At 38.1% G+C, this 18,878-nt stretch overlaps 2 protein-coding genes across 2 annotated transcripts; both read right to left on the minus strand.

The window, feature by feature from the left end:
* Positions 1–591: 591 nt before the first annotated feature.
* On the minus strand, positions 592–3,559 carry LOC129265869 (P2X purinoceptor 7-like). Its single transcript, XM_054903789.2, has 2 exons — positions 3,023–3,559; positions 592–2,402 (listed from the first exon to the last, which is right to left on the minus strand). The coding sequence occupies exons 1-2, from the start codon at positions 3,415–3,417 to the stop codon at positions 2,204–2,206; spliced, it is 594 nt and encodes a 197-aa protein (XP_054759764.2). The 5' UTR covers positions 3,418–3,559; the 3' UTR covers positions 592–2,203.
* Positions 3,560–4,930: 1,371 nt separating this feature from the next.
* Positions 4,931–17,333, minus strand: LOC129278842 (uncharacterized). The gene is made up of 8 exons (XM_064111602.1): positions 15,549–17,333; positions 12,263–12,447; positions 10,318–10,525; positions 9,455–9,701; positions 8,958–9,097; positions 7,529–7,660; positions 6,894–7,109; positions 4,931–5,128 (listed from the first exon to the last, which is right to left on the minus strand). Exons 1-8 carry the CDS (start codon positions 15,657–15,659, stop codon positions 4,931–4,933), a joined length of 1,437 nt encoding a protein of 478 aa, XP_063967672.1. The 5' UTR covers positions 15,660–17,333.
* Positions 17,334–18,878: the final 1,545 nt, after the last annotated feature.

Below are 18,878 nucleotides of genomic sequence, written 5' to 3' on the forward strand. Positions count from 1 at the left end.
TTCCATCCCCCTTCCGTCTCGTGCTTTCCTCCACTCCCCACCCCATTTCTCTTTTTTCTCTTCCACACCAACCCTTCCCTCTTCCTTTTTCTTTCCTGTACCCCTCCTCCCTCTTGCTTCCAACCATTATCCCACCCCATCTTTCACTTTCTTCCATCCCCCTACCCTGGCTCTCTTGCTTACCTCCATTCCCCTATCCGCATCCTTGCTTGGTTTTCCATTCCCTGCCCATTTCTCTCTTGCTTTCTTCCACACCTACCCTTCCCTCTTACTTTTTCCATTCCTGCACCCCTCCTCCCTCTTGCTTTTGACCATTACCCCCACCCCATCTCTCGCTTACTTTCTTTCATTCCCCTGCCACGTCCATCTTGCTTTCCAAATTTCCAAACCCGATTTCTCCCTTACTTTCTCCCATCACACCAAATCTTTCTCTCTTGCGTTCTTATACATGTACCTCATCCCTTCTCTGTCCTGCTTCTTCCACCTCACCTTACTATTTTCCTTATTTCTGTGTCTCTTCTTCATCCATCTTTAATTTTGACCTTGCAAGAATACATTACCAGTACATATATATAAATATAAGTCAAAATGTCCTGTAATTCATGCTTTATTTCTCTGAACATTCATGTACATGTAAACTTTGCATGTACATGTATATATTACTAAAAACAATGTGACTTGTAAATAAAGGGGTATTCATGAATTGACAATTGGCAACGAACCTGGTAATACACGTATCTCGGGTACAAAGTACATTGTATAACACAAGTTGATATGAATGTACATGTAAGAGGCATTTTCTTATATCATTTCATTAAAAAAGTGTAGTTGAGACCCTACAAATATATTCTCTAATATTTCATGGACAAACTTAATGGATATATACATGAACAACACTAATACACACCAATACTAATTTATTATGATCTAAACCATAATCATAAATATGACGAATATTCGCAATTTATCTCGCTACAGACATGTCTAAAGACTCTGGACACCTACATGTAACAATACCAACATCTAGGTAGACATACAAATTCAAAGTATTTACTAGTGTTATATATAAAATATGCGTCCTCTGTGTCTGTTATTTATTAATAAATGTGTTCAACTCTTACCATAGGAAGGAAAAATTATGGCCATTGCTAGATTTCCACAGCTGACACTACCTTTGCACTTACATGTTTGTGATTTCAAAACCAATAAAACTCATAAATAATTTTTTTTTTATCTTTGTACATACATCATGTATGTACAAAGATTTAAAAAAAATATTTATGAGTTTTATTGGTTTTGAAATCACAAACATGTAAGTGCAAAGGTAGTGTCAGCTGTGGAAATCTAGCAATGTACATGTACAAGATAAGGCTCTAATATACTGTATATTTTTGTTTTTATCCTACATGTAATAGAACAGAACAGAATCCTGTTACAAATACCATACACAATAACTTGCATGCCATGACCTCATGAATATAAACTGTATCCAAACTCTTGCATCAAAATAAACATTATCAACAGGCAATCAGGCACCATAACACCTTCATGTCGGCATCGGTCTAAAATCTTCTACAAACCAACAATTTTAGTGATGAATGAAAATACAAAGGAAGTGATATCGTGTACATAATTTTAGTAACATAGCTAAAGCTATCACAAAAAAAAATAAATTGGTCACATTGCGTATTCCTACAGCACATCGGATCATACACCACCACAGTGATGCATCAGACACACGAGTAAACATACTTATGTAACTTTCTGGGAAAATCTGTAGACTACATGTATGGTACTGGAAAAAATTGGGACATGTGGGCAGAAAAAGGGGAACAAAATAAAGGGATGTATGACTACATCATAACCTACATTATTCCACTGTATATCATTCAAGTCATCTTTCCCTTCCCCTCTCAAAAATTCACTTGCCAATGTATGGGATACTAATAAATGGGTAAAACAAGGCAGAAAAAGGGGAAAATAAAAGGAAGAGATGTATGACTATGACTACATCATAACCTACATTATTCCACTGTATATCATTCAAGTCATCTTCTCCTTCCCCTATCAAAAATTCACTTGCCAATATACTACTTAATGGGTAATATACTAATAATTAATGGGATACTAATGGGTAAAACAAAATAAAAAGAAATTTCACTGTCTCTTGTACCATTCTGAAGTAAAAAAAAAAAAAAAGTAGCTAAATTGCATGGTGTTCAGGAACTTCAATGTCTTCGTTGTCCTCCCCGCGCCGAAATCCTATATAGACCCCTGATGGCTGTGGGAATTCCTGGCGGATCCTTGAAACAACACAGGAGGGTATGACTTTCCGGACGCCCCTTCCAAGGTACCCATGCACCAGGTACGTAAAAAGCCTATAGCTGGCATAACGATACGACCTATGAATAAAAAAAATAAATGGAAACAAAATTAATGGAAATTATAATAATTTACATCAAAGTAAATTTAATCATATGATTCTGTGCAGTTGTGGCTCCAAATTTTTAAAGCAAAAAAAAAAATAAAAACAATACCATTACCAGCTCATGTACTCAGTCTCTTGCACCATGGGTATTGTTACATGAAGATATTGATGATGAGTACGAAATCATGGGATAACAGTGTTTTTCTATTATTGATCTCCAAGTACAATGAAAGGCCAGATTAATAAAAAAAAATTAATAGAAATCCATTCACGGCCTATTTTGCTCCAGTTTTGATGAGATTTTTACTTTGTTTAGCCATCTTTATTAAGGTAACGTCATGTCAATGGCTAGCATGGCCATGGATTTATACATGTACCGGTAATTATACATCTACATTTCAGATTTTCGCATTTTCCCCCCTTGGATTTCCACCCATCGACTGCCCGTCTTATTATACTTTGTAGTACAGATACATACGGGTAGATTTTATTTTTAGTAAAACATCTACATGGTCTATGTGCACACTACACAGAATAAGACATTCATTTATATACGGTATGCCCTTTCACTTTATGAATATGAATCTAACTTACTTGTTGTCAAGTTCTTGGTTTGGGGCTCTTCCTCTAACACGTGCACGGGCTCTGTGTCCGCGAATGTCCCTCCGAGCAACGTTGAAAACACGCAATACTACTCTCGTTAGACATACTCTAACAAAATCTTCGTGGTCTCTGACACAACCATGAGCCTGAAGGTCCAAGCACCTTGCTATTTCTCTGCAACAAATACATTCAATAGCTGTGGGCATCACAACACAGTTGCCACAGCCACACCACTCGTTGTTGGCAAGCCTTGCCTCTGCCTGGGCCTGGGCGATAGCCTCTGGATCAGGGTCTTCGTCCGCGGCAGCAGGGTATCCATTTCCTACGACTGGTGCTTCATTTATGTCCCATTCTGGCTGGAACGCGAATCCAGGAGGTCCAGCCATTGTCTACTGCACCATAGATATAAAATAAGAAAATTTCCAAAACTCCGATTCGAGGGAATATACTGTAAATGATAAACAAACGGTCTAAAATCGATGTCGCAAGTTGATTGATGTAAAAACAGCAAACGCAGAAAGCTTGTATGAGGTGTGTACATGTACTGTATACTGTACCGGTACTGGTATCGGCTAGATCAAATTCAGTCACAGTGCGTACGTGGGTCGAGTTCGCCCGATCAAACTCAGCAACAAAATTGACTGATAAATTCAGGAATATGGTCTAAAAAGTTATGTAGATACCTTGTAATACAATTTGATGTATACCCGTCGCTGTAAACGTCATTCATCACTATTAAAATACATATAATAAAATATATCTTCGTAAAGTACCGAGAATTGGTCTACGAATAAATTTTGCTCGGCGGGCGAGATTATACCGGTCGAGATCGAGGGCAGTGTCGCACAACACGGCTCGCTGCTAGATCTCGCGCTAGCGCGCGCTACGAGTGCAAAGCTAGTAGAATCGCATCGTTTCTTAGCGAGAGAGCGGAAGTCTGTTGACCCAAATCATAGTGAGTGCCCTACGTCACAGAAAATCGCGTCGCAATGCATTGTGGGGTAGAACAGCCTCTTTCGAAATTTTCTAACCCGATTTTAACACAATCTTTAAAAAATCATTAAAAATCTCCCGATGACCAATTTTCGAAAAGAAAACTATTTTTGGGTATCTCATATTTTTGTCTTTCGGTAAAACACCTTTTTAAGCCGGCCTGGACTTGTCCTTTAAAACTTACACTATTTACGAATATATCTTTATCAGTCTGCTCAGTGGTTGAATTGATTAAAGTTGATATATAGGATGGGCATCACGCAAGGCTTATACCTTGGTAGGTATTCTGAACAGTTCTCTCTCATCCTAATATCTTCATTATTGTAATCATCGTAACAAAATTTGAACACCATCACATACGGTATGTGGTGGTGTTGATACCACGGTGATTTTGTTTTCCTTTACCGAAGTATGATATGAAGACGATGGAGAATGTTTTCCATTGAAGCAAAGAAGGTATATTTTCCAATTCATCAGAGAGTTTTGATATCACGAAGATAGATGATTCGGATAGAAAAAAATATCCGACTTTTGTTCTTGTCTTGTTTCAGACAGTTCCCTATTTGGTTTTCCCTTTTGAAAGTCGTAAAACAATTCGCCAAGTATCATATTTCATTTCCGCCGATTCAAACACCCGGTATACACAGTCCATGGCCATGTCAAATTTACGCCACGGATAGTTACCTCCATCGGGGAGCTGATTCGTCCTCAAAACCGACTGGAGCCGGCGATGTTGACAAACGACTAAGATCGATTCATAGAGTTTGCCATCCCCTGTCTTGTTTTTAGTTCGCTATTTAGCCCCCCCCCCCCCTCCCCTTCGAAAATCTTAAAAATATTCACCATCTATTACGTTTTATTCCCGTTAATTCAAATACCCGGTTCAAACCGGCATCCATGGTCGGATTACCCCCGGTTATTTACCTCCATCGGGGCGCTTCGTCCACAGAGCCGACTGAAACCGGCGATGTCGGCAAACATGACCGAGGCTGACTCGTACAGTTCACCATTCACGCCTTCCGTATTCATCAACCGTAGAGCAACCGAAGGCGGCAACATCGAATTAAGAAGGTAAGTGGATCGCTTTTTCTCCTTGTTGAGTTCCTAGGCAATGACGGACATGGAATAGATGATTTTAAAACAAATATCACATTGATTTATGGGTGCCCCCCCCCCTCCCCCTCGTGGATTCGTTTCATAAAAGTATGGTACTGTGCTATTATGGCAAATTGGCAACTACCATGGTAGTAAGTAGCCAATCAAAAGGTTTCCACGATGGTCACACTAATGTCTCAAAGTTACAATAAATTCTTTATGAAACGGGTCCAATTCCCGATAGAACATCACTGAGTACGGACTATCGTGTTTTTTTTTTCAAATATAATAATTCAAACAAGGATTACATTTAACATGGTGATGGATAATTACTAGTGTTAATCACTAACTGGAAAGCTGAAAATCCCAAATAAGTATGAATCACATCTTCACATTATTTATTAGTGAACAGACTTTGAACACTCACACAGTGGACACACTGTTTGACACTCTGAAGCTTTGAACACACTTTGAACACTCACACCGTGGACACACTGTGTGACACTCTCAAGCTTTGAACACACTTTGAACACTCACACCGTGGACACACCGTGTGACATTCTCAAGCTTTGAACCCACTTTGAACACTCACACCGTGGACACACTGTGTGACACTCTGAAGCTTTGAGCACACTTTGAACACTCTCACCGTGGACACACTGTATGATCCTCTGAAGCTTTGAACACACTGAACACTCACACCGTGGACACATTGTATGATCCTCTGAAGCTTTGAACACACTTTGAACACTCACACCGTGGACACACTGTGTGACACTCTCAAGCTTTGAACACACTTTGAACACTCACACCGTGGACACACCGTGTGACATTCTCAAGCTTTGAACACACTTTGAACACTCACACCGTGGACACACTGTGTGACACTCTGAAGCTTTGAGCACACTTTGAACACTCTCACCGTGGGCACACTGTATGATCCTCTGAAGCTTTGAACACACTGAACACTCACACCGTGGACACATTGTATGATCCTCTGAAGCTTTGAACACACTTTGAACATTCACACCGTGGACACACCGTGTGACACTCTCAAGCTTTGAACACATTTTGAACACTCTCACCGTGGACACACTGTGTGACACTCAAGCTTTGAACACACTTTCAACACTCACACCGTGTACACAATGTATGATCCTCTGAAGCTTTGAACACACTTTGAACACTCACACCGTGTGACACTCTGAAGCTTTGAAAACACTTTGAACACTCACACCGTGGACAGACTGTGTGACACTCTGGAGCTTTGAACACACTGAACACTCACACTGTGGACACACTGTATGATCCTCTGAAGCTTTGAACACACTTTGAACACTCACACCGTGGACACACTGTGTGACACTCTCAAGCTTTGAACACACTTTGAACACTCACACCGTGGACACACTGTGTGACACTCAAGCTTCGAACACACTGTGAACACTTACACCATGGACACACTATGTGACACTCTGAAGATGTGAACACACTGTGAACACTCACACCGTGGACACACTGTGTGACACTCAAGCTTCGCACACCCCTTTGAACATTCGCACTGTGAACACACTGTGAGAACTCACACTGTGGACACACTGTGTAATACTCTAACTTTGAACATACTATGAACACACGGTGAAAATTCACACTGAGAATACACTGTTAACACACTGTGGACACTGATACTCTTAATACTGTGAACACCCTCTAAAAACACTGTGAACACACTCTGTGACACTGTGATCTTTCCAGCAGGGCGTGTGTATGATACCTTGGTCTGTGTTGCCAGCGTAAGGGCGTAGTTTTGTAAGACTGTGGTCAATGACCAGATCGCCCGGAGGGTGAGCGGACACATTATGATGACGACTACCACGAGGAAGATGCTGACGGCGATGTTTTCAGTGTCGTCCTCAAGCTCCTTCTCGAGTCGGGTCAAGATCTCATCGGCCATATTCTTCTGAACCTTCTCTAGTATGTCGATATAGACCTGGACAAGAGAGAGAGAGAGAGAGAGAGGGAGGGGATAGAGTAGAGAGGGAGAGAGATTGGGAGGGAGAGGGAGAGAGAGCGGGTCGGTCATTTCGAAGTTCCAATAACTTTTTCAAGTGAAAAAGAAAAAGTCAATATGTTGAAATACTATTTGAGCGCATACTGTTTTTATAAACTCTTGTGCTTCGACAAAATGACAAACAAAATGAATCAAACAACAGGTATGTAGGTCTTTAAAAAAAACTGCAATTTAAAACGATCTGAGAAACGAACAAACGAACGAACGACAAACAAAAAATGAATAAACAAAATAATTAACAAATGTACGAACGGAAAAACGAACGAATAAACGAGTACACGAACAAACTCACGAACGAATAAACGACATAAACGAAAAATCCATTGCAAAAAACCTACCGTCATACTATCAAACCAAAGTGTAGCACTTTCGAAGTTCGGTTGGGTACTTTCCACTGAATTCTCTAGAATCTCTTTCCTCATATCAAGAATAGTGAGCGTAAAATTGGCAAAATCTGCTATATTCCGCATCTATATTTGGAGAAGAAAATAAGAATAAAGTTATTAGAATATTTGTGAGATTTGATTCGTAGTTGCAAACAGAACCTTTGAAGAAAACAAAAACTAACGCACGAGTACACCTAAAACAGATTACCTCTTTCAGTTCTGGGATACGAAGATCATATGTGGTGATTATGGATGATGATGGTAATGATTACGACGACGATGATGATGATCGTGGTGATGATGACGATTATAATGTCGATGATGATGATGATGATGATGATGATGATAATGATGATAATGATGGTGATGATAGTGATGATGGTAAAAATTATCATGATGACGATAATGATGGTGGTGGTGGTGACGGTGGTGTGCGGATGATAATGATGACAATGATGATGATGACGAACGATGACGACGACGATGACGACGATGATCAAGATCGTGATAGTGATGACCGCCGTGATGATGATGATGATGATGATAATGATGTAGGAGGTGATGGTGACGACGATGATGCTCAATTAAACCTACTACAGATTTTGGAATTAATCCTGTACTTTTCTATTCATGATTTAACACTTAATTGCCTCCTTTTATTTCATTCAGGAAACAAACACATGGATGATAACCTCTTAAAAAGAATTCGAGTATTTTGAGTGATTAAAAAAAAATTATTATAGTATAGTTTGGTATAGTATTTGTTTTCCGTATAAAAACAAAAAAAGTGCAAAACGGATGGATAGCCCATATTCAGTTTAGTCGACATGACAATACTGTTCTTCCATGGGTCCATATACAATAAAAAGTAACATATATGAAATAAGCATAACATATACGGTAAATCAAACAAAATAACAATTTAGTGATATAATATATCTTGTTTATATATCAAGATTATAAAATTCAATAGTTTTGCCAGAATTTACACGAAATATTTGACAAAATGAATGAATTGAATGAATTAGGCTGCTAGCATATTATTGAAAAAAGGTTTTCACAAGGAGCAAGAAATAATAAAATGAATATACAATGAACTGAATGGCATATATGCAATGCTATTTTAAGGGGAAATTGGTATCTTTCACGAAACCTACAGTATTTTCATGAAGAGCAATATAAGAATTTACACAAACGATCAGTTACCAAATCTGCACATAGAATTCCACGAAAAAGCTCGAATCTACGTGGTTGTCCATCCAATATTGTATTTGGTGCGATTTCACATGTGTATCTCGCAAATTGTTCTTTGTTTAATTTCTACGGATATGTAGATATAAACTTTCACATTTGAACTTTGAAATTATTTGAAAATGCATACCTCTCTTTCGTAGAATTGTTGGATGAGCGGGGAGTACCTTTTGGATGCCGCAAAGTTCCAAGAGCCCACGTTGTATTTTTCCATATACCAGACATAATCTTCGTGCCTCTCAAAACCACCGAGGGTGTAGAAAACTGCACCTATTTCAGATAGATGTGATAGTAATTTAAAAAAATATTTAAACCTGTCTTCTTGTTCCGTGCTAATCATAACCAAAAGTCGTTATAGTAAATGTCTATCACCCCCCCCCCCCCCCCATAAAAAATCAAACATTCCAGACAAGAAGTGCAGGTCTACTTTTTAGTTCAACTTCTTTCGTTAACAAGTGACAATCGAGAGAAACTTTTGCTAAAATAAACTCAAAAAGATATACTTTCATTGCGGAATATATCTGCCCCCCCCCCTCCCTGGAAGAAAGCAATAGCTACATATTAGTGCATTATAATTCGGCCCACTGCTTTCTTCGTTTGGGGTCGGGGGTCGACATCATCACTTACCGAGTGTTCTTTCGATACCCGTATCGACGTTGCTGACGATGAGGAGCTGGTAGGCGACCAGGATCTGCCATGAGCCGTGCCCCTGTGAGTTCCCGACGCTCTCGTAGAGCCAATCGATGAAGATCTGCAGCATGTCGGTGTAAAATTCGATCTCTCTATACACCGTGGTATTCTCGTGGTGTAGACGCTGGCGGTGTCGCTCAAGATTTTCCTTGAAGTCGTTCTTCTCTCGAAAGAAGGGCAGCTCCTATCAGAACGTTTAAAAAGTAACTTTTTCAATTACCATTTCCTTTATTTCAAAAAAGCAAAAGTCAATATTTTCAAGGCCGAGTCCACCTTATCAAGAAGTTGGTAACAAATAAAAGGTATAGCAGTGAACGTTTCATCAAAATGGGATGTAAAATGGGAGAGAAACGACGTTTTGAATTGTGCTTATTTTTACAAAGTGTGTAAGGAGCTGATGGTGACTCACACTTACTATCTATCTATCTATCTATCAAATTTATTAAATGAAGGATAGGATGTAGATCTAAACCGTTTTAGGTGCATTCTTGCACCATAAGTAAACAAGGTGCAAAAATGCACCCTTTCATTCCTGTTTGCACATGGTAGGGTGCACTCATTCTTGCGTTCAAAAGGTGCATAACCCTTCCCAAAGCCTACCGTTATAAAGTGCACAATATAGCTAACTTCATGTTTAAAGTTACAAAAAGTTAATAAGGTGCAAAGTTTCAGCACGAAAAGGTGCTCCGAACAATGCATTTGAGGGATCCACAATTGCATTCCCCCCTTATGTGTAGAGATGGTTGAATGTTAACACATTACTACGGATTTCGACCCCTTTCGATATTACCCCTCCTTACGTTGAGAATACTGGTTTCCACCGGCCACTCCTGAAGTTCATCGAGTGCTATGTCGGTCAAGGGGTATGTCTCTGTCAGGAATGCCTTGCTGTTTGGTGCAATCACGCTGACGTAGAGGGCGGTCATGTCACGCTCTCGTTGCAACCGGCTGAGGAGGAGACCGATGTTTCGACTGAACCGGATGACGTTACGGATCTCGATATCGACACTGTAGAAGAGGGAGGGGACAAAAATAGGAGAGAGGGGTGGGGATGGAGAGAGAGAGAGAGGGGGGAGACAAAAATGATGAAGAGGGGAGGGGAAGAAAGTGACACGGAATGAGAGAGTTATAATACTTCAACATCTACTATAGATCATGCGTGAACCACACCATCATGACAGGGCAATTCATACTGTCAAACGAAAGGTTGACAGTATGAATTAACACAATCGACAACCATATATCATATAATAAATACATTCAAACAAACAAACAAACAATAAATAAATAAATGAAGAAATATATATATATATATATATATATATATATATATATATATATATATATATATAAATGCTATGAATAGTTATATATTATCTGTTTATTTAATTAAAGGTCAAATCCACCCCAGTAAATTGTTGATTTGAATCGATAGAGAAAAATCAAACAAACATAACGCTGCAAATTTCATCGAAATCGGATGTAAAATAAGAAAGTTATGACATTTTAAGTCTCGCTTATTTTTCGCAAAACAGTTAAATGCACAACTCAGCGATATGCAAATGAGAGGGTCGATGATGTCCATCACTCACTATTTCTTTTGTTTTTTTATTGTTTGAATAATATAATATTTCAATTTTTACAGATTTGACAATAAGGACCAACTTAACTTAACCATAAACTGTTAAAATAATGGTAATTCCCCATGTTCAGGGAGAAATTAAACTTTTTTTCACTTGACAAGGAGGATAAAATTAGAATATTTCATATAATAAAATACAAAAGAAATAATGAGTGGGTAACGTCATCAGTCTGCCAATTTGCATACCGATCAGGATGTGCATATAACTGTTTTGTGAAATTAAGCGAAACTTTGAAATGTCACAACTTTCTTATTTTACATCCGATTTTGATGAAATTTTCAGTGTTTTGCTTGTTGTATTTTTTTCCTTTTTTCAAATCAACTTTTTGTTGGGGTGGACTTGTCCTTAAATACTTCAGCACCTACTACACAGTGGCCATGTGAATAAACACAATCGACAGCCATATATATAAATACATGTGAAAATAAATAGATAAATAAATATATAAATGCTATGAATGGTTATATATTCTCTGTATATTTAATTAATACTTGAGTACCTACTATACAGTACAGTGGCGTAATAAGGCAAAATAAAATCGAGGGGGCTCATTCTGGTGTATTGCGTAATTTTTTTTTTTAAGTTGTGAGCGAGTGAAGCAAGCGAGCAAAAATTTAGACACTTTTATTACCAAAAAAGTTTGTGATAGCTTTTGACATAATATTAATAAAATTATATTCCTGCCTTATCCCTGTCCTTTTCACTTGTTTTTCTTGGTCGTGATTTTTTTTTTTTTGGGGGGGGGGGACACATCTACACACACACACATAACACAACTGCCATATATAAATATATATATATATATATATATATATATATATACGCTAAATACTTCAGTATCTACTTTAGATCGTGCATGAACAACATTTCTTTACCACGATTTACCTGTAATCAGTGTGACAAGACAGATCGCTGAAAAGCTTTTTAAGAAATAGGACCGCTAAAAAACAGTGACGCATGAAATAGTGATGCACCCATAGAGTTAACTCTATGGATGCACCCCACACGTGCACACACCCATCAAAAAAGAAACCCACACATATACACCCACGCACACGGGCGGCACACACACACAGCACAGTTGCCAACCTGCATGGCTCACCTGTTATTGTAAGCAATACTCTTTAGATCCAGGACCGCAAGGATGGCCAGGGCTGTAATCGGGACCAGGACCAGCAACAGCATCTTGCCCAGCTGGATCTGCTTGCCGCGGTGCGTCAACGGGTTCACCTGACACTTCCTGATGTCGTTTGGTCGTAGCAACAGGTTTCGTACGACATCGTCGACCTTGGGGGGAAAGAACGGTTAATGACTAGTCTAGTAAACAGGATACAAGAGCACGACGTCATCATTCACAACAACTTGTATCTATGGAAACTGATTCTTATTAGTGTCAATAAAGGGCGGATCCAGGATTTTCCAGGGAGGGGAGGGGGTGTTTATTCGCGAATGATGTCATTTATGTAACGAAGTATTTGACAAGAAAGAAGAAAAAACTTCACTTGCGGATGCATAACAACATTTTACACTATTTTTGATGCCTCTCAATGGGGGATGGGAGGCGGCACGGGAGGATGTACCCCACCTGGATCCACCATTGGTGTCAATATACTGAGAACATGAATGTAAAACCACAATCATATTTTCAATCGATCTACAAAGGTCTAGCTATCTTTTTTTCCCTGAAATCCAAATTCAATACTTAAACAAAAATTCTTCTCTCTCCAATATTCCTTCATCAGAAGGGCCTATTCAGCTTATGTGAATATCTGACTTTTACATTTTTCTGGTTTCATCATTAATTTTCTGAATATAATTTCGCATTTATTTATCTGCTACCATGTATCCAAACAAAGTTATTATTCGATACGAAATATGATACAGGTATCAGTGGGGCAGCAGAGGATATAGGGGCGGACCACTCCCGGTGAGAAAAAAATGAAAATACAAAAAACGCACCCTGGCGTCAAATTTTTGGCTTGATCTCTCAAAATGACTTTGTTTTTATCACAAAATGTTGGAGAAAAGTGGGCCCCGTGTGCCCCCGTCTGGTTGATCCTTGACCGCGACTGACAGGAACGTTGTGCATTTTGTTACTGTTAATGTGCAGTTGTCAAGCGGGGCGCAATTAAGGGGCGTACGCCCCCTCTATATTTTGAGAATTGCCCGATGAAAATACATGTCAATGTAGCTAAGATAAGAAAGTTTAAAAAATATGCGATAATAATATGCAAGGACTGAAAATATATCTAGCGCTTAATGCAATGTTTTTAAGCGCTGCATGCTATTGCCACGGCTTTAGCACGGTTCCTCATATCGGGCACTCGGGCATTCAAGGAAATGCTTCCTACTGGTAGGCCCCTACCCAGTGGCGTACAGTGGGTCACGGCGGGGGGGGGGGGGGCACTAGCAAAAACCTTTGAGTCACGAAGTGGATGCGCGAAGCGCGGCCGATTGCCAGGTATACTGACCTAATAGAGACATTTTGAGGACTGTGCCATTAAACGGATATGCATCTTACTTATCAAATTATGCGAGCTGTAAATTTTTGTGTTCAGACCTAAATTATAAGCAAATTTTTGTAATCATGATACGTACCTCTCTCACAAAACAAATAAATCTAGCGCGTAGCGCGAGCTAAATTTTTGTGTATATATTGACCCTAAACATGGACATTTTAAGGACTATTTTTAGGAATTCGTGAAGAGCATACATATCTCACCATAGTCATCTAATGCGAGCGCCTTGCAAGCGCTTGCTGATTTTCGTTAGAATTACACCTAACCCATGAAACACTTGTATTCATGAACATGATGCATATCTCACTAATCAATTATTACGAGCGCGAAGCGCGAGCTGAACATTATCGAAATTCAGCCCTGAAGAGGGGCTTCTAAGGCTTGTTTATAGGAACTCACTAAGACCATACGTATTTCACTAACCAAATGATGCGAGCTCGAAGTGCGAGCTGAATTTTTTTTGATATTCTGACTAGAAAAGGGATATTTTAAGGACTGTTTTTATGAATTCGTGAAGAGCAGCCATATCTCGCCAGTCAACTAATGCGAACGTAAGCACGGACTGGAAATGTTTTATATTCAGACCTTCAAAGGGGACAATCACTTTAAATATATAGTAATGGAAAAAACACATGTCACTACCTAAAACAATAGTAACTCGAAGTGCAAGGAAATATATTTGTTGTATATTTACTTGAAAACGGGAAGTTTTAGTATACAAAATTAGAACTTACCAAAATGATGAACACATAGGCCCTATATACATCCTAAGCAAATTATCTTTCATAAAGTGATGAAAGAAATATTTCTTATATAATATGGTATGTATAATATAATATAACATAATATGATATATATACAATAAATTCTTCTTCCCCCACTACGTTTCTCTTTTTTTCTCCTTTTCCTCCGGCTATTTATTTAATTTTTTGGCCAGCCGATGGAAGGGGGGGGGGGGCACGTGCCCCCGTAGTTACGCCATTGCCCCTACCCATTTACTACACTTGGGTGGAGAGTGAAAGATGTAGATAAACGCCCTGCAAATGATGTGAGTGCTACGTTGGGATTCTATAGCCCCGGACGTTGTAGTTTAAAATCTGAGACTTATCCACTGAGCCACAACACCCCTATACAACCTGCGCCCCTCTCTTTTTCAAATTGGTTATTTGAGCCCCCTCTGATTCAACTCCTAGATACTCCACTAATTGTCCACAACGTCACATATTGGTATCTGAACGTTATCTACGAATTTCAAGCAAATTTTGAACTATCTTATAAAAACAACAACATACTATTGCAACATTTAATCAGTGAATTAAATGATAAAATGGCGACATAATTACGGGGGTAGTTTGATTGATTGATTGATTCATTCATTCATTTATTTCCACACTTCTTAAAAAGAACAATGCAAACAATGTAAAGATGGTATTACAGAATACAGTACAATATATACATATGAATATTCCAATGCATAAAGAAAACATACACTACACGAAACAATAAACCAAAATCTGAACAATACTTAAAACAGACAAGAAGAGAAACAGTATACGTAAATGTAGGGGATCATTTAAAAAGTTAAAGACTTATAACATAATTGACTGCGTTGAATATAGTTGAATATAAACAGGGTAAAATAACATTGCAAATGCGTAAATCAAATTCGTCGTCTCATCTGTTTCAGCTCTTTGTGGTATTTTCTGAGTATACACAATCTCAATCACGCAATCATTTCAAGCTATTATTATAATTATCAGCTAATTGCAACATCTCATAATTATTTGAGAAGAGAAATCGAAAAAAAAAACACAAATGAAAAAGGTGTGAAATAGCAAAAAAAAAGATAAAACAAGAATTAGAACTTACCGCCGAGAGCGACCCAAAGGAGGTCCGTCGATATCGTTCCTCTTCAACATGGTCCACGTTGTTGCTATTGGCAACAGTGACCGGCATTTTGTTTTTGTCTTTTGTTAGCATCCAAAAATCATCCCAATGAATCGTAAATGCAGGTGTTAGTGATGTCCCTCTATTTATAACCTCGTCCCAGAAGAAAGGAGATTCTATGCAATAGCCATCGGTACTAAATTAATGAGGAATAATTTGTTCTCAAAACCAATAAAATCCTAATAAAATGCAGGTTTTTTTCATCAAGTGGTTTCCGTTTAAAATCTCATATCACGAAGTAGAGCAAAGGGAGTTTCTGGAATGTTCTCACCATTACAAATTTAATGATGAATATTCTGTTGTTGTCAACATCAATTGTAAAGCCAAATTAAAAGCAGATTTTTCTTCATGTAGTAATGTCCGTTTATGACTTCATTCACGAATCGGAGAAACAAGAGTTTCAATAATTACCCAACCGCTACTGGTTATTGTTCTCAACATCATACGTCAACATACGTGTATGTAAAATAGATAGGTTTTTCTCCGTGAGGGATTTCCATTTATGGCCTCATTCACGAAGCGGAGAAAAAAGAGATTCTAGAATGTTCCCATCTTGTAATGTTCTCACCGCTACTATTCGACCCAAGATGGTTGATAAAGTCACAATAATAAACAAAGATTATTCTAACATGAGTCGCTACGATTTAAAGATATAGGCCTCAATGATGATTTGTGTGTATGCTTTCTTTGGAATTCAAGGAAATAAACTCGGGTAAATTAAAAAAAAAGATATGCATGTAGATGTATTGTCACATTTCATTTGACTGATGAATGAATAATTGTTGAAGTTCAAACGCAATTTCCGCCATAAATTTGATGTTTCACCTAGGTTATTACATGAAAGTGTGTTCCGCAGTTCCGGGATTATAACACGATTTTATCAGTAAGTTTTTCAAAAAAATTGACATCTTTAACGAACAAGATAAATCACTTTTGTTTCACGAATAGAGCCTCAAAAGAATAATCTTAAGTCTCAAAATTTCATGGCTTAAAAAACCGTGAAAGTTGTCATTCGTTACAAAAGCAATGGGTGATCCTCTTGTAGGCATATTACCTTAATCCATTTAAAATAGACCGGTAATAAGTAAAAGTTATTTATTGACTGGCAGAAGAAACTACTCTCCAGACTCCAGAGTCGCGAAAATATTTTGTAAAGAAGTGTTATGTCTGTGGATCCGCCATCTTGGATTGAGACGCAGTGATGACGAAGTGACTTCCTCAAAGCTACAGGATGTAAACTGCAATTTGTACTCGAAATCACGAATTGTTTAACAAAAATATCACTCATGAAATGAACGTTAAATGCAGCATATCGAAATCCCTCGATGGCATATAGGGCAAAAAGAAGCTAATTTGTTGATGAAAATTCCACGACTCGTGCAGTATTGAGCGATCTTAGAAAAGAATCACGTTTTCTCGTCTTCAGCAGATGAAAATGGTCAGACACAAGGGATAAATATCGAACAAAACTCCAGAAGATGTTCATGCGTAGTTTAAAAAAAATACTACGATAGAAAGGCGATTTATGGACCAAATAAAAACGAAACTCAAGCGGATGAAGTGGTTTAAAACATCAACCTATGAGTTTTCCTTTTTTGCAAAGATGACGACGTCTGAAAGGAATAACATGGGAAAGGAACGTGATACGCTAACGCTGTCAAGAGAATCTTTCTTTACCTTTGCGTGACGACTTTAAGGTTTCGCAATACTCAAGAAAATAATAAGAAACGACTCGCTGCGAAAGAAACAATCTTGCTCCTGCTCATCAATTAGATGGAGATTAAAGAAATGTTTACGCGATAATTTTATAGGCCTACACATACCAATAGCATAAAGCAAGCAATCTCTGGAGTATTCCTCCGTAATATTGTCCTTTTAAAACAGAAGTACTTGGATTTACCACTTTTCCCCTCGTATTTAATTTCAAGGATTAAAAAAAATCTAGATCCGCTGCGAATAGTGAAAGCCGAACATGCGATTTTATTTTAAACCGTGCGGATTCGAATTCAAAGCTAATTCAAAACTTTTGAGATTTTAGAATTAATCTTTAGGATTAAGAATAAATTCAATGTTCGGTTAATCACTTTTGATAGCCAATCTGGAGTTATACTTATTCCTTGAGATTTAGAGTGAAGATTTAATATGCTTCTACGGGCTATGCTTTCACCAATCGCACGCATCTATGAATTTGCCGTATAGTAATTTGAATTCAATATATTATTTCCTATTTTCTTGTTCTAATTTTATTTTCGTTTTCCTTCTTCTTGATTTTTTTTGTTAGGAGTCTAGGTTTGCTCATATAAATACATACAGAGTCGGATAATTTGAAAGGGGAAAGGTAAAGGCAACGTCATTCGATGGGTCGCAGAACGGTTTGTACACTGTAAAAACTGTGGTGTTAAAACTGACACCAGTTGGTGTTAATAGAGGACCACATCCCGAGGTGTTAAAAGTACACCCTAGAGATTGAACATAACACCAAATATAAATGTAATAACACCTATAGGTGTTAAACTAACACCATCAATTTAACACCGGTTTAAAATAACTGGTGTGGTCCTCTATGTACACCGGTTAACACCACAGTTTTTGTTGTGTAGGTGCGGGAGAGGGGGGGGGGTACTGAAAGAGATAGCAATTTTCAATTTTTAGTACATGTTTACTGAGAGAAGTGGGGGCTGAAGCCCAGACCCCCCTCCCCGTTTCCGCGGCCCTTGCGTGCAACGGAACCCATGAAATGCTCACATTATTAATCTGCCAGTGGGCGGATTCGTTGTTCAGAAACCTTGTATTTTCGGTGCATGTGAACACTTCCTTGCGATCATTTTGTATGGTTTCGTTCTTAATCATAGTTTCCATGGCGATTGAAGAGGTTATTTATTTTTGAACAATGAACACGTACATATAGGGAATAATATTTACATGGTAACTTTTTTTTCCATTAGAACAGCGGATCTAAGATTTTGGAGAGTCGATTCCAAAAAAATATAAGTTGCTACAAATGTAGGGTGATGTAAAGTTTATGTAAAACGAAAGATGCATTGAAATTTATAATCATTTATACCCTCCTTTCTACTAAAGGCAAGAGGAACTATTTCCTAGGTATATTTTGTGTAGTGATTATATATAAAGATGAATGATCGAGTTTAACCAAGGCTTCTGTATGCCCGTAATTCTTTGATTTTCTTTGAAGTCATTGTTGCTGTTCTTAACGATTTCTTTAAAATGTTTTACATATGGATATCAAGAATT

This window comes from Lytechinus pictus, chromosome 16 (genome assembly GCF_037042905.1).
Source record: "Lytechinus pictus isolate F3 Inbred chromosome 16, Lp3.0, whole genome shotgun sequence".
NCBI lineage: Eukaryota > Metazoa > Echinodermata > Echinoidea > Temnopleuroida > Toxopneustidae > Lytechinus > Lytechinus pictus.

Bases quoted from the DNA above. Each gene is read 5' to 3' on its own strand.
- LOC129265869 (XM_054903789.2), bottom strand. From the start codon at position 3,417: ATGGCTGGACCTCCTGGATTCGCGTTCCAGCCAGAATGGGACATAAAT. The intron at 2,403-3,022 runs GTAAGTTAGATT...TTTTATTCATAG, and splicing joins AACCAAGAACTTGACAACAA to GTCGTATCGTTATGCCAGCT.
- LOC129278842 (XM_064111602.1), bottom strand. From the start codon at position 15,659: ATGCTAACAAAAGACAAAAACAAAATGCCGGTCACTGTTGCCAATAGC. The intron at 12,448-15,548 runs GTAAGTTCTAAT...TTTCCCCCCAAG, and splicing joins CCTTTGGGTCGCTCTCGGCG to GTCGACGATGTCGTACGAAA. The intron at 7,110-7,528 runs GTAGGTTTTTTG...TCTCTTGTCCAG, and splicing joins TTTGGTTTGATAGTATGACG to GTCTATATCGACATACTAGA.